This window comes from Suillus subaureus (genome assembly GCF_016647635.1).
Source record: "Suillus subaureus strain MN1 chromosome Unknown BJ212scaffold_3, whole genome shotgun sequence".
Lineage (NCBI taxonomy): Eukaryota > Fungi > Basidiomycota > Agaricomycetes > Boletales > Suillaceae > Suillus > Suillus subaureus.
Window position 1 is genome coordinate 281,047 of NW_024538559.1, and position 14,033 is coordinate 295,079.

The 14,033-nt window shown below is 47.9% G+C and overlaps 7 protein-coding genes across 7 annotated transcripts; 4 read left to right on the forward strand and 3 right to left on the reverse strand.

Annotated features, from left to right (window-relative positions):
* Positions 1–9: 9 nt before the first annotated feature.
* On the forward strand, positions 10–423 carry BJ212DRAFT_1249235 (uncharacterized protein; the record flags this gene model as incomplete). Its single annotated transcript, XM_041329698.1, has 3 exons — positions 10–51; positions 132–281; positions 334–423. Coding segments are annotated over 3 exons (282 nt in total), but the record flags the coding sequence as incomplete, so codon positions are not given.
* A 509-nt stretch (positions 424–932) lies between these two features.
* BJ212DRAFT_523153 (OPT oligopeptide transporter protein-domain-containing protein) lies at positions 933–4,308 on the reverse strand. The gene is made up of 13 exons (XM_041343399.1): positions 4,087–4,308; positions 3,880–4,026; positions 3,310–3,830; positions 3,016–3,257; positions 2,589–2,957; positions 2,432–2,536; positions 2,305–2,373; positions 2,137–2,242; positions 1,931–2,081; positions 1,566–1,873; positions 1,475–1,515; positions 1,367–1,421; positions 933–1,304 (listed from the first exon to the last, which is right to left on the reverse strand). The coding sequence occupies exons 1-13, from the start codon at positions 4,119–4,121 to the stop codon at positions 1,243–1,245; spliced, it is 2,211 nt and encodes a 736-aa protein (XP_041198124.1). The 5' UTR covers positions 4,122–4,308; the 3' UTR covers positions 933–1,242.
* BJ212DRAFT_523243 (uncharacterized protein) lies at positions 3,818–4,992 on the reverse strand. Its single transcript, XM_041343400.1, has 2 exons — positions 4,087–4,992; positions 3,818–4,026 (listed from the first exon to the last, which is right to left on the reverse strand). Exon 1 carries the CDS (start codon positions 4,792–4,794, stop codon positions 4,192–4,194), a length of 603 nt encoding a protein of 200 aa, XP_041198125.1. The 5' UTR covers positions 4,795–4,992; the 3' UTR covers positions 3,818–4,026; positions 4,087–4,191.
* Positions 4,993–8,676: 3,684 nt separating this feature from the next.
* On the forward strand, positions 8,677–9,982 carry BJ212DRAFT_1261250 (uncharacterized protein; the record flags this gene model as incomplete). Its single annotated transcript, XM_041330168.1, has 4 exons — positions 8,677–9,003; positions 9,085–9,291; positions 9,345–9,520; positions 9,580–9,982. Coding segments are annotated over 4 exons (1,113 nt in total), but the record flags the coding sequence as incomplete, so codon positions are not given.
* A 742-nt stretch (positions 9,983–10,724) lies between these two features.
* Positions 10,725–11,036, forward strand: BJ212DRAFT_523399 (uncharacterized protein). Its single transcript, XM_041343401.1, has one exon. It carries the CDS (start codon positions 10,771–10,773, stop codon positions 10,936–10,938), a length of 168 nt encoding a protein of 55 aa, XP_041198127.1. The 5' UTR covers positions 10,725–10,770; the 3' UTR covers positions 10,939–11,036.
* Positions 11,037–12,221: 1,185 nt separating this feature from the next.
* BJ212DRAFT_1319937 (uncharacterized protein) lies at positions 12,222–12,677 on the reverse strand. The gene is made up of 2 exons (XM_041334370.1): positions 12,444–12,677; positions 12,222–12,384 (listed from the first exon to the last, which is right to left on the reverse strand). The coding sequence occupies exons 1-2, from the start codon at positions 12,555–12,557 to the stop codon at positions 12,334–12,336; spliced, it is 165 nt and encodes a 54-aa protein (XP_041198128.1). The 5' UTR covers positions 12,558–12,677; the 3' UTR covers positions 12,222–12,333.
* A 526-nt stretch (positions 12,678–13,203) lies between these two features.
* Positions 13,204–13,713, forward strand: BJ212DRAFT_1475716 (uncharacterized protein; the record flags this gene model as incomplete). The annotated part of the gene is made up of 1 exon (XM_041339272.1): positions 13,204–13,713. One exon carries the CDS (start codon positions 13,204–13,206, stop codon positions 13,711–13,713), a length of 510 nt encoding a protein of 169 aa, XP_041198129.1.
* Positions 13,714–14,033: the final 320 nt, after the last annotated feature.

Sequence of the window (14,033 nt, forward strand, 5' to 3'; positions counted from 1 at the left end):
AATGTGTAGTTGCCTCTATCACTACTGACGGCAGCCCAAAACAAACCTATGGTACCATGGTCTCGCGCATCCATTTGACCAAAACAAGGCTCACTATCCATTCTTTTTTCTATCTGATTCAACAACCATAGCTTGTAGAGTTGAAAAATGGCGAAACATTCAACGGTCATCTCGTCAATTGCGATAATTTCATGAACATAACACTACGGGAGGTGTACCAAACGAGCGCAGACGGCGATAGATTCTGGAAGTTGAAGGAGTGTTATATTCGCGGCAGCACCGTGCGTTTAGCCACTCATCTTGATAACCTCAGTGCAGCTGAACAACTCTCAGATAAAATACCTGCGTGTACCAGACACATTGTTAGATACTGTAAAAGAGGAGCAAACCCGAGCACGAGAAGCTGGTCGAAATGCGCGGGGAGGAGGAGGGGGAGGAGGTATGCGAGGAGGTGCGTCTGAGCCCATCGCCCTGCAGTTTCATATTCGGCACACTGATCATGATCCGTTCGTTCGCTTGTGTCCATTATCTTTGCACCACACGCCGTTTTCATGGGATATCGATATGCTGCCTGTAATTTCCACACAGGCCGAGGTGCTGTATCAAGAGGAGGTCTGTCCATTTTACTCCATCATACCAAATCAGTCCTAATTGATTGTGCTCAGGCCGTGGAGGTCCAAGAGGTAGCGGACAACGTGGACGAGGGCGTGGACGGGGAGGTTAGATTCCTGCCGCGATCATCATCCTGTGCAATTCACTTTCAGGGTATGTCATACGTGCCCCATGCGTCTCTACTGCCACACGTCATTATTCAGTACATACTCAGTGCCGGAATGATCACAGTGTGTTGTCTAGCCACTGCTTAATAAGAACGTGCATAGCCAGATAGTGCATCTTTCTTCGGCCCCGCATCCTTGCACAGCTCACATTTTGGGTGTTCCTTGGCTCTCTATCTTACCAAAAGTGGGTTCCTTTGGAAATGTGCTTCTCGGCGCGTGCACGAGTTCCCTAAGCGTTTATCATTGGCACGCAGCGTGCTTCTCTTCCATCATGGTATGGTGGGTCTAGATCTAATCCAGTGCCTGTTTTCATGAACCAATATATCAAAGACCGCCATTCGCCTCGGTAACACCTGTTACATCGCCTGTTTCATTAGGATTGAGATCGACGTAAAGCACCAATCACATCCGCTGTTGCGTTGGGTCCTAGATGAAGTCATATTGTTGCAGATTGCTAAATACATTAATCTAAAGGGATGCCACTGGATGGAATGACTTTCAGTGACAGACGGTTCCAATCCGCGGCTGGAAAGAGAGAAAAAAGCATCTTAGAGCAGACTGATCGATCAGACCAGTAAAAAACGCACTCTTGGTGTAAACGGTGTTTCCCCACCAGTTGATATAGAGGCCACCTTTTGGGAACTGTAGGTAATGTTAAACGAATGTTAGCCACGATGAGCAGAAGGGAAACGTACATCTAACGTGAAAAATATTATAATTAATGACAAAACAGTGCCTATGCTCCGCCGTTAGCAAAAAATCAAGCGAGGCAAGGAAGCCACATACCGCTGTCCAAAGCTGCGCTAGTCACATAGTTGAATTTGCTCCACCATGCAAAGTTCCATTTTCTTATTAGATATTGAAATACAAACCCGACTGCGAACCAAGCAGAATAGTTGATACCGGCCGCGGGTGGTATATACGAGACGCCGTTGAGCACCACAGGCGTGCTCACAAACCTGACCCATGAATTCGGGTACCGCCGTTGCCACAGCCAGAAAGGAACGGGCAGGAATGCGCCGACAATGATGGCGTACAACTCCGGGTAGTAAAGCGTCCCTTTTCCGAACTGCCGCGTGGGTCCGATAATTCCCCTACGAACATGCATCGTTGAGAAAAGACACAGTAACCGAAATGAAAGACAGACGTACCAGACTGCTGATGCAGTGTAGTACACTTGATTGTGTGGGCACGTCAAGAGACTGGGTTGTTGTGGGGTGCAGATGTCCGGAATGTTGTTGAACATCCACTGCTTAACACCGATCTGGATGAATGATGCCAACAGGGTGCCCACGAATTGCACTGCAGGGACACCTTGGTCAGGCGATCGAGTGACGATCAAAAGAGCACTGCTTACCAAGAAACGTGGCTCGTGGAGGTACCTTTATGTAATGACCAAGCTTGAGATCCTGTACAAATGAAGTAGCTTCCGACAATGTCTGAACGGAGTATGCCTTGAAGATCTGTGACAAATTTGGATGACTACGTCAAACTCCTCGCAAAGTGCTGCAGTTCAACCGCGTACCATGTTCGCAACAGGGTCCCCCGCCATTAAAGTTCCTGGAATGATCTGTGCAAGCAGATTCAGCGTGATCTGTACAGATCGGACGTCAGCATTCCTATTCTCGAATGCAGCGCGGAAGCATGCATACCCCTTGCCCAGTCATTGCGTAAATGAATCCGGACGGCAAGACATATAGAGTTGGTAATGCCACGGACAACATCAAGGCCCACACAGGTACTGACGTATGCCACACCTGCAAACAGCCGATGAATAAAATTCATCATGTAAAAGGGGAGTGCGCTTACCTCAACGACTACTACCATGAGGAGGAAAAAGCCGAAGAAGCACACGAGATACCACCAATCTGGCACCTCAGGGTAATTGCGCATGAGCTTCGCGTGAATGTCATCCTGCTCTACGCGAATCTTCTTCATCCCATTCAGCAAACTTCGGCCATGGTAAAGGATTGTATGCACGAGTACGCATGTCGATAGGGCGAATGCAAGCATGTAGGTCATTGCATAAGTCGCGGGAAGATAAAGCGGAGAGTAGTTCTCGTAGGCAGTGAGATTGAAGCGGTTTGAGGCATCCAACACAGCCGACACATTGTACACGTTACCGTAGCGATCATATGGATTACTATCGTTCAATGGGAAGTAGGCGAGATCCCACGTCTGTGACAAGGTCAGAAACTAAGGATAGAAGGAGGGGCTGAGGGCTGGAGGGACTTACGTTGGTATAGTATAATATTGGTGTGATGATCCAAAAGAAAAGAACGAAGCCAAAGAAGATGTGCACTTCAGCCCACCATGGAAACATCAAGGGACTACCAATCCACGAGATTTGTGACCAGTCGAATGTCACTATGGTCATGCCCAAGCCCGACTCGACGCCAAATAGTTGATTAACTGGAATGTTATCCGGTAGTATCCAACACATCCAAGAAAACACCGAGAGAGCACTGAAGAGGTAGCCTAAAAACCCATCATCAAAGTCAACCCAAATTGAGCTTAAAAAGACTCTTACCAGGAATAAAGTAGAAGAAGAACGCGCCACCAAGGACAAGAAGGAAGTATCTGTATCGTGTAATCGAACCTGGTTCTTCATCGTCCTCCGCGTGAAGGGTGTTCAATAAAGTACACGTCACTAAGTTCTGCGGCCAAACCATGCTTGAAGGCCAAACTAAAAAGCGTCTGCATATCCCTGCAAGACCGAACCCTGTGAGTTGCGTGGCAACAACCAGGAGTACACTGAACCAGTAATCCACTTGAACGCCGTAGTTGAGCTGAGTGACTACAATGGCGTTGATAGCGTAAGGTGCACCAATAGCAACATTTGCCATGATGTACACCAAAACATGCTCCTTGATGTTCCATGGTCCAGGATTGAGCGAAAACTCATGACTGCCAAGATACCGCGGGAGACGATAAGTCGTGATGGGAAGGACAAAAGCGAAGAATTTTCCAATCGGATAGCAAACGAGCAAAAGGGCAAGGGGAGAGACACTCGGGGCAGGTTGCCGGAAGTTAAAGAAAAGGTTCATTGCACTGGAAACCATGAGACTACAAGCAAGGACGATGCTCAAAAAAAACTCACCTAGCGGTCATACAAAGAACCAAACCGATTAACCACATCCGCAACGTCATAGCGGGCATTTCTGGGTCATCTATGTTCGAGACGGATGCACGAACTTCGGGAAATGGACTGTCCTCTTCATTCACGGCGTCAAAATCAAACTCCATCCTGTGTCACGCCAGAATAGAGAATGTTGAGAAATCTTCGGTACAAAAAAGAAAAACCCACTTTATTGAACCATCGCGACTGTCTTGTTCCAGCATACTAGGTGTTATACTCAAAGTTGTTGAATCCCCCAGTGTTGATGAAGGATGTCGTGTCCTCTGTGAACTGTTACGAAGGTACTCCTCGACACTGCTTCTCGGGTGGGCTGGAAGTTAGGCTGACACGTATTTGACGAGAGTTTGGGATACTAGGTCTCGAAGGGTGGGTGTTGGTTGTACCCGACAGGGCTGTGCTTAGTCGACGCATGCGATACGGGTCGCTTGCGCCTTGGTTTGACGCGGTAGAAGGAGGACTTTCTACTGGAACCTGAGATATAGGTACGGGGAATAGACGGGAGGGACCGGCCGCTTCAGAGGAGAAACGAGACCAGGGGTCAAAGGTCGGCGCCGGATATACAAGCGGGGGGGCGTCTGATGGGACTGTATTCGCGAATACGTTTGCATAGTCTGGTGATATTCGGGATAAATCAGCCGCACGCTGCTTCTCTACGTCGCGCTGTTGGTCTGCGGTTGAAGGAGGGAGAAAGGCAAAAAGGTCCTCTGTGTCGCTTTCCTCTTCCTCTTCTTCCTCAATATAAGCATTATCATAGGTGTACTGGTGGTCACGGTCAAATGCGCCTGCAGAAGTCGGGGGACGGGCTGAAGATGTACGAAAAGCTGAGGCTGTGAAGGGGCGAGAGCCTCCAGCTGAAGATGTTGGCCTACCGGACATCAGTCAGAAGAGGTCCGGTAAATAGGACCTTTGGACGCCAATTGGGGTATCTTATAAACGTCGTCAAAAAGTTGCTCGGCGTCGTGGATGACGATGGGTAGGACTACGGGAGGAGAGGGGAGGGTATCTGAGGACAAGGGAAGGGACTTGGAGGGAAAGGACTTGTGGGAGCACTGAAAGTGGTCCGCTACTAGAGGATCACCACTAAACCAATCACATTCCTCAGGCACATCAACCTTCCCATGTTCCTGATTAATATTTTTGTGCGTTTTTCACATTTTAATTTTATTTTCAGCCCCAACCACTTCCCTTTTTGGACTTCTTACCCTAAATCTGGTTATCGAGCCGCCGTCCCTTCCGGCCGCCCAATCTACATACAAAACCTTTAAGCATAGCTCTACATCCCAGTATTAGGACGATTAAATGGTCTAATAGATTCATCGGCAGTATGTTTCATGTTCTCCTTATGCTGGCGACCCAGCTTTCGATCAAGTCCCTCATTTCAATCTTGCCCGCTAGCCCTGAGGCACATCAGGGCATCCACACGCTGCAACCCACTTGTCATTTTCAGCAACCGTGACGTTTCATTTTGACAGTGCTCGTGTGCCTAGCACCCTCCATGGATGTTATAACTTCACAAGTTCCCCAACACCACGCATACTGCTAATGTAGTCGCCGCTGTCAGTCATACCTTTTTACATTTTAAAGGCAACGAGTCATATGTCATGCCCTCGTTCAACGAAAATCTACAACCCGCGTGCACCGGTGCTCATCGCCTGTTCGGCGATTAACCGCTTGTTACAATAGTCCAAGTTGCCGATCGCTGCAAACTACATGTACACTCTATCGTGGCACTTGCCCAAACGCACTAGCATCGAAAAGTTTGGGTTATCTCTGAAGGTAAACAGCCTGGACTTTCACTTTGTCATATGTGCCTATGCTTATTGCCACTATCACTATACTTATCTGTGAAAGGCATAGCGCGCCTCGCTTACGCCCTGATAGGAGAACTCGTGCAGACTCAGCGTGTCAATGCACGTCACTATTGATGGCGACCAGCGGCTAAATATCTACGTCCAGGTCCCCAAAGCTCATGATAGGCGTCCTGGACTCCTAACTACGTTGATTCCGAGCCAAATTGCAGGCTTTGCCCACCGCAGCGTATAAATGCTGGGGTCATTATTACTCACTAATCCCGGAGATGACCCCAGCCTAGATGCAGACACCGCCGTAAAAGGCGTCCGCCACTGAACATAATTCCGTCACCCTTGATGGACTGGTCACTAAAACCAGTCCGTACTCGCGTGAGCGATAAGTATACTAGTAAGGTATTGACACCACTCTTCCCTCTTTTAGCAGTTTACGGTGAGGTTACGGGACACTGGAAATTTTTAAATAGATGCTTTGTGGCTCTCGCTCCATTCTTTGGCACAGATCATCATTCTTGAGGGAGTGAGGATGACCAACCACATCCTTTCGCATGTTTTGCAATACTCATGCTATGACTGAGATTTTACATATGAGAACGAACATGCATAGCCGCCTATAAGTATTCGCGATGCTTCTAAGTATACCACATCGGGAAGCCAAACAACTGCTCACCGAAGACGTAAATGAGCGCAAAGCCACAGCTTGATTAGGAGAGCCTACAATACTAAAAGAGGAATCCAATGCACTTTGCCTTAGCAAACTGAAAGACCTCCGACTCTTCTGACTGCGATGTTAAGACGCTCACTGGTATTAGGTTTTCCACCGTATTTCCCTTATCGTAGAGTCACAACTTCCAAATATGTCCTCCCGCGAGTGTTTCCTGAGGCAAATTGGGCAAGGAACCGGCGGAATCATGTATCGTGTGAGTCAGAGACTCGGACCAAGGCGCCCAAGATAGTCTCCCCGCGAAGCACGAAGGGCACTCCAAGGTATCGATTTCTTTAGCACATAGTGCTCCATGGCCATAATGGGAATAGAACGATGCACACCTTACAATATTGTAAGTAGTTGCAGCATCACAATGGTTAATTTAAGCTGCAAACCATAACTTAATCATCTGCTGCGACGGAGGTGTTTATGTCCACTTATCCACCTCCGCAGTGAGTACTATCACAGTCAAGGAGATTGTGCGCACGGTACTTGAGATTTGATTCCTCGGACGCAGATCCAATAACCTTTTGGGTAACAGGAGGCATGTCTTGAGCAACCTTCATCGTTGCTCGAAACGTTACACCCCTGATGCCTAGCGATATGATGGCCCTCCCCGTGTTAGTGCTCGTGACCTGACGAGGGACCATGTACCTATTTGACTGCACACTCAGGAACAACACTGCGGCCCGTTATTGGGCCATTCCGGAGTGCACGTTGTCCGAGGACTCGGCAAATAAGACAGACAGATGCGTCAAGTGAAAACACAATAGTTCCGTTGTGCCTGAGATGTTTATGGGCTATTGGGCACCGAGAGTAATGGGGTTGGTATGGCCAATGCTGCGCTTGGGTCTTTTAGGCGCTCAACAGACTGAATGTTATCGCCTGTCGGCGATGCATCTGATGATGATGGCAATCTGAAACTCGGGAAAGCCGCCGCTCGCATTCGTAACAGAGAATGTTTCAAGGAACAAACGTACTTTACAAGACATATAACATGCAACACGTATCAGAAAAGTAGATGCAACGTCCGAACATGCTGGACAAGTTCAAGTGGGAGGTGACAACACGAATGTCGTTGAATGTTTTCCCCGTATAGGTCTTTGTCTTCAAAAGCCGCGTGAGAGAGGGTGAAGCGTACGCTCATAGAAGTGTGGTAAAAAATTACTGGAAGGAGGTGTAGAGCGTGCCACGGAGCGAGGTGAAAACCCTAGTTTTGGAAGTGAGAAAAAAGAAACGTGACATGGGAGAACCCGAGCTCACCTGACCGCCCCCACAGTGGCACAGTCGCTACTTCACACCTTTGTCAAGGGTGAAGTCTGTAGGGACTCAGGACACCCAGAATAGGTTTGATCAGAACAGGCTGTTGGAGGATGGGACCTACATCACCACGAGTCGGTAGCAGAGCCACTGTCAGTGTCACTGCACGACAGTACTTGCGAGTCGGAATTCAAGCAATTGGCCTCTTACAGATATCCAGATAGCTTGGTAAGATGCAAGTATGATAACGTCCTGGATCTGTCAGTGTCGATGCTCTGATAACCGGTCAAATTCGAACTGGTGAAAGTCAATCCGAGCCCACGTGCTGACACCCGGGACCGATTCTTGCACAGCTTCTGACTGGTGATTGTGACGGCCGTGCGCCAATCTTCCGTAATTCGACAAAGGTAGCTTGATTGTTACAATGATGTTGATAATACCAACAGATATATCATGATGATTCTGGCAAAGTGATCAACGAGCATCAATCTGAGCTCTCATGGTACTGTCACAGGTTATTACCGATACCGAGCGCGGCATCACCAGCACGCTGCGCCCGCAGTATATTTCACATGGACTCTTTGATATTGGCGCGCAGATCTACTATATATCTGCAGTTATGTACATCGTACTGTGCATCTGGCCTCGCTTGTTCTTTTAGACATAAAAGCGCCGTCTGACGAGTATGAACGGAGACAACAAAGAGGTTGTTCAACTTCAAGTTGAATATGGTGATTTCGGGTCAGTACCAACTACTACTCTCAATAGCCAGACTTGCGAATCGCAATTTATGGAACGGCCGCGCCAGTCTATCGCAACTAGGCTTTTTGGTATCGGCATTGTGAGCTTGCTGCTCTTTGTCGTGTTTACCCACCCTAGATTCCACATTGTGCGCAGTATTCCCGACTACTACGAGGTTGGGATTTTCTTTGGCCGTCAGGACTAGAAATCAACTTATGTGCACCACAGTTTTCAACAGACTTAAATGAACCTGGTTTCCCTGATCCCAGCGATGGGGCAGTCGTCAGGTGCATTGGTAGCGCGGAGTGGGACGAATACTATGAATTGCCATCATGGGCACAGCAGTTCCCTTTTGGCAGCGAATCACTTTTCACCCTTCCTGTCGGCTCTGACTCTCTGTATCTCGTCTCTCGGGGTGCTTTCCAGTACGGCACTGTCACCGTGGAGCAGTCCACGGAGGTCTCAGATGATGTCATCGTACGCGTACGCGCTGCATATTTTAAAGAAGAGGCCTTTGAACGTGCAAATGTTTGCCGCCTTAATCGCCAGGAAAATCAGAATGGAATCGGTGTCTATGCAAGTTTTTTTCTTTAACACTATGTTGTGTCGTACTAATATTATATGGGCAATGCTACATAATAGACCTCAAAGAGCCCTCTCCCTGGCCAGGATAACAAGGATCGGCTCATGTTTGATGTCACATTGACTTTGCCTGCCAGTGCGAGCGAGGATGCCCTCTACATCAAGAGTTTAAGGACCTCTGCGCCTCTTTTCCGCCACGAAGTCTCAGCTTTGTCGGCCACTGTTTTCTTTGGCAGTATTTCGTTAAATACTTTGCATTTCCCGATCAACGTCCAGGTTCGTGCCACATCATTTAGAGGTTTAAGTATTTAGAGTTGAAGTCTTCATAGTCTGTAGCAGCCGAGACAGGGATTTTTACCACTGCTAACGGGCTTATCAAAGGACACTTTCATTCAACGTCGTCTCTCAAACTCATTACTACCAACATGGCCATCAACGCAGATATTGACCTATTTCATAACGAATCTGCAAAGCCGTCTGAATTGGTCATAACAACGGCAAATGCGTGTGTACTCATGCTCCTTTTCATTCCTCGATATATTAAACGCTTCGTTGTTACATTAGGCCCCTTGATGCACGTGTATCTTTGACTACTGCCTCGGGACATGCCGGAGAATTCGGAGTTGATGCACAAACCGCGAACGCCCCGCTTAAACTCACCTATACCAACTCGCCAGTTTATTCTCAGCTCAACAGTAAGGCAAGAACCGCGAATGCTCCAGCGACTGTACACCTGCATAGCGCATTCGAAGGCTCTTTCTCTGTATCCTCATTCATCGGGCCCTCTCTTGAGCAACATAGAGTCGAGGATCCCGCAGGCAAAGGGCGTCAACGTCACATCACTGCATCCCGCAGCAGGGGACACATTCAAGGCTCTGTTCGATGGGTTGAGGGCGAACATAGTGGAGGAGGAACCGGTTTTGTTCAAGTATGGACGACGTTATCGCCTGCCAAGTTGATCTTGTGAAGCATGGTGTTTTAATTGGAAAGGGGATCGAATTCTTTCAAGATTATTCTGTCGTAAACCTGTTCTATCTTTACGTCATCGGTTGCGAGGTCGTCATGGGGGGTAACTATACCAGACAAAGGCAAAGCCTGTGTAAACAGCTAGTTTATTTGTACCATTGCTTTTGTGAGTGCTTTGAGATACGGAGTGCACTGGTTTTAACCATCCTCTAGAAATTAATCAAACATATATTCAAATTTTTCTATCCCAACCAGAGAAATGATAAAAATCGTTCAGATCAACCGCTGGGTGTTGGGGCTCACCCCCCGCTATGACCCTTCAGGTGCGCCGTTTGATTGATGCTCTTTGGGTGCCGGACTCTTTATATGGCTTCCCTGCGGAGCTGAAGGCATTCCACATGCAGAAGATGGCAACGAAAGAGGGAAAGCAGGGCCCTGTGTACACAGAGCTGTGACCTTTTGATGTCTGGTGTCAAGAGAAATTGTTGGTATGTGAGATTCTGAACTGCAGGGCGGTACTGTCTATGACTAAATACGCGATTGGCGGATCGATGAGGATAGCAGATATGGAAGAGCTACTGGCGGCGTACAAGCACGAGCGCATTGACCTTTCCCCTTATTACTAGTACACTGAACAGCGCAAATGTGGTACTTGCCAGCATGGAGGGTACGGACTAGGCGTCGAGGTCAGCCCCCCTTTATTTATTTGCACAAAAACGACTCGGAGGTGGCTAACATGTCCGGCTTAACATTCCCTTGCATGGCTTGGTAACCGATTCACTGTGACGTATGTATCAATTAGGACTGATAAGGAATGCTCGCCGCATCCACGATGGCCCGATCGTGCAACACCTTAGTTTTGATTTGGACTTCGATGATTGGCAGGATCGTGAATGGAATGTATGGGTTCATCAGTGGGTTGGATTGTGCTACAGCATGCTACGGAGCGCTCTGTAACGCTCTGTAGCAAATTGCGTTTTCCTGATGTTATGCATAATAGATTCAAGCCGTTTGATTTCTATCTACCCCACATCCAAAAGGCGAGTAGAAGAACGACAAACTATTAGTAACATACGCATTTAGGTATGCAATGATACACCCCCTGAGGCTCCTGTTTTCCAAAAGTGCATGCATCAACGTTCCAACCACCGTGGTTGTCCATGATCTGCTCAATTCGTGCGTGGTAATATTAGCCATCCACTCGGAGGACCCACTGTTCTCGCCTTACTATGGAGCCGGGAATTGACTTGGCGAGTCGCATAAGTGGGGTGTTCGCGATTCTGAGGCAGTACTCAAAGATACGTACGTCTAATAAAGGGGCTAATTATAAACATTTAGCGCATCGAGTGATGAAAGGAGCGACACTCGCACCAGCGTCAATGATGATGTCTGTAATGGCGAGTCTGATAGACGATACTGGACGGGCATTGAAAGTGTCATTTGACGCGCCCATTAGCAGTGGTCAAAATTCTCGCCTCGACTGCCACAGCCGCTATGTACATAATGCAGACTTTGGCAATGAACACTCAAGCTCTGAATGACGCGGCACAAATCTGGACATTGAAATTACTCCTGACGTTGTTTCAAGTTGGTCAATATTGAGTGTTCAAATTAATTCAAAGGCGTCTCCATTGGAACAACCACATCGACCAAGTCAGCAACAAACTACATGTTGTGCCATCAGCCACAGCGCCAATGCGAAAGCAGAAACACGACTCACTGTCCAGATGTGCTCATGGACAGGCTGCCAGCCCTTCGGTAAGCAGTCTAATTACTGCAGTATTTATCACCGGTGGCAAGCTAATAACATTGCAAGGTGCAAGGGATGAGCAACGGGTTGAATCCTGGATCCAAAGTAGACAACTCGTACTCACCGACTTCAAATTACAACGAAGGCCACTACAGCAATCACTGGCCTTTATGCAGGACACGAAAAGGGGACTGCATGCAGTAACAGACATACATGCTGCCAAAGCAGTGACGAGGAGGAGGAAGGATAGATGCATGATTTATGTGAAGTGATACAAGCTTTGTGGCAAGGGTGACTCTGAACTACTAAGAAGGACAGGGCCTACTTTTATATCCTGAAAATATTATTGTGGGCAAAACTTGAAGTTTTATTGATTGGCAGATTAGTTGCGCATTGGTGGCAGAACTTCACGGCGAATGATGTTAGAAGAATCTAATGGAGCACCAGAATCGACGGATAAACAATCCAGAATTCGAACATATCACAGCCCAAGCAACAGAACTGCATGGGCAAGGCTCTTTCATAGCTTCTACGAAGGCCTGATTATAGATAGCGAGGTCGCATTTCCAGATAGCAACTCATCAAAAATAACAGCAAGGTTGCTACAAAATTGAATGCGTAGCGACAGAATGAAGGTGAAGGAACATTATATACTGAAAACGAATATCATTATATTAGTAAAATAAGAGAAATAAATAAGGGAGAGACCTACATGCAAGGTAGCGGCATGTGAGGGTGCACTAGTATGAGAGTGCACTGCGACAAGAGTTGTGCAAGGCATGATTATAGTCAAAAGGGGAGAAAAACAGAAGAAAGAACTTATCATAGAGGAGCAAGACGGAGTCAGCAGTGACTGGAAAGGCAGAAATAGTATCAGGGCTGTGGACAGGGTTTTAGTGACAGCGACAAGACACGTCAGGACCGAGAAAGCGAAGAACGGTGGCACTGACCGCATCTTGAGATGATGCCCGCAACTGCGCAGTCACTCGTTCGGAAGAAAGTAAAATAACATTATAACATTGCATGCGGAGGAATCAGAACACAATGTAATTTAAAAGATTGTTAATGATAAAGAAGACAGTCATTGAAACAATATGTGGAAGACTTGACTTGCAGACCGGGAGCGCTACAAGTTGTGTGAATCTTGATGACACCGCCTGACCATGACTTTGCGAGCGTGGATATAAATATAAGGATTCGGCGCACACTTGACTCTATGGCTCATGTGGAGGACAAGAACTAGGAGGTTCCAGTGACTAGCAGTTGCGCTCTCACCGTTTGGGAGCACCGTAGCCTACCCGGGTAGTGGCAGTGGCGCAGATGCCCGTCGGAGTTTTATTACGCCGTTATTCTCGACGTTCATACCATCCCGCCAGCGTCGGTGCGTGTCCATTCTCAACGGTGCAGGCCACAACTACAACAGATTGTACTCTCCCTTCCTGGTATGTATGTATGTATGTATGTATGTATGTATGTATGATTCAGAAAGCCTCCATCCTCGAGCTAACTCCATCCAACCTAACCTAGAAGAGCTTTGGGCAATCTGGACATCTGACTCCCGCATTCCAATGCGTGCGTCGCGACATGCATGGGCCACCTCATGGAACATAAGTCCAGTGCGCGTCGACGGCTGGTTCTGGGCTCGCAAATCAAAGGCGAAGAAACCGGGACAGCCGCTACCGAACAAAACGTACAAGCTTTCGTTGGTACCGCCGGCTGCTTCAGTGACCCTGAAGAGAGAGCTCACAACTCCAGCCCCACCCCCACCGCACGCCCGCAATTTTGATACGACTGATGTCGACTCGCCATCTGGCAATGCTCCCATTTTGTTGGACGTGGACTTTTCTCCAAGTCAAAACGCGATGTACATGCCTCCAAAATTTCCCGTCACGCCTGTTATCCCTGAACCTACGGATGGAGGCGTACATATACGCCATCACGCTCACAAATATTCACCAGTAACATGCACTCTCCCCCCATGACAGATTATGGATTATGGACGGACGGCAAGTCACAGCAACCATTTACACAGGTATACTCTCCTGGGACGTGTCAGATGTTTGAGCGACGCGTCTATCTACATAGCAGCAGTGCAGCACCAGGCTCGAGCATTTACGACCATAAAGCTGCCAATAGCGTCTTCAACAAGCAAGATTTGGTTTTGGGGCTTCGCATGATACATTTCCCGCCGATGCCTTGATGTCGGACCCCTATCTCTACCTGTTGTATGCACCTTACAAGGTTGCTGCATCCGCAACCTTCCGTTCCTTGGCTTCCTGGATGGAGTGGGACCCGACAAATT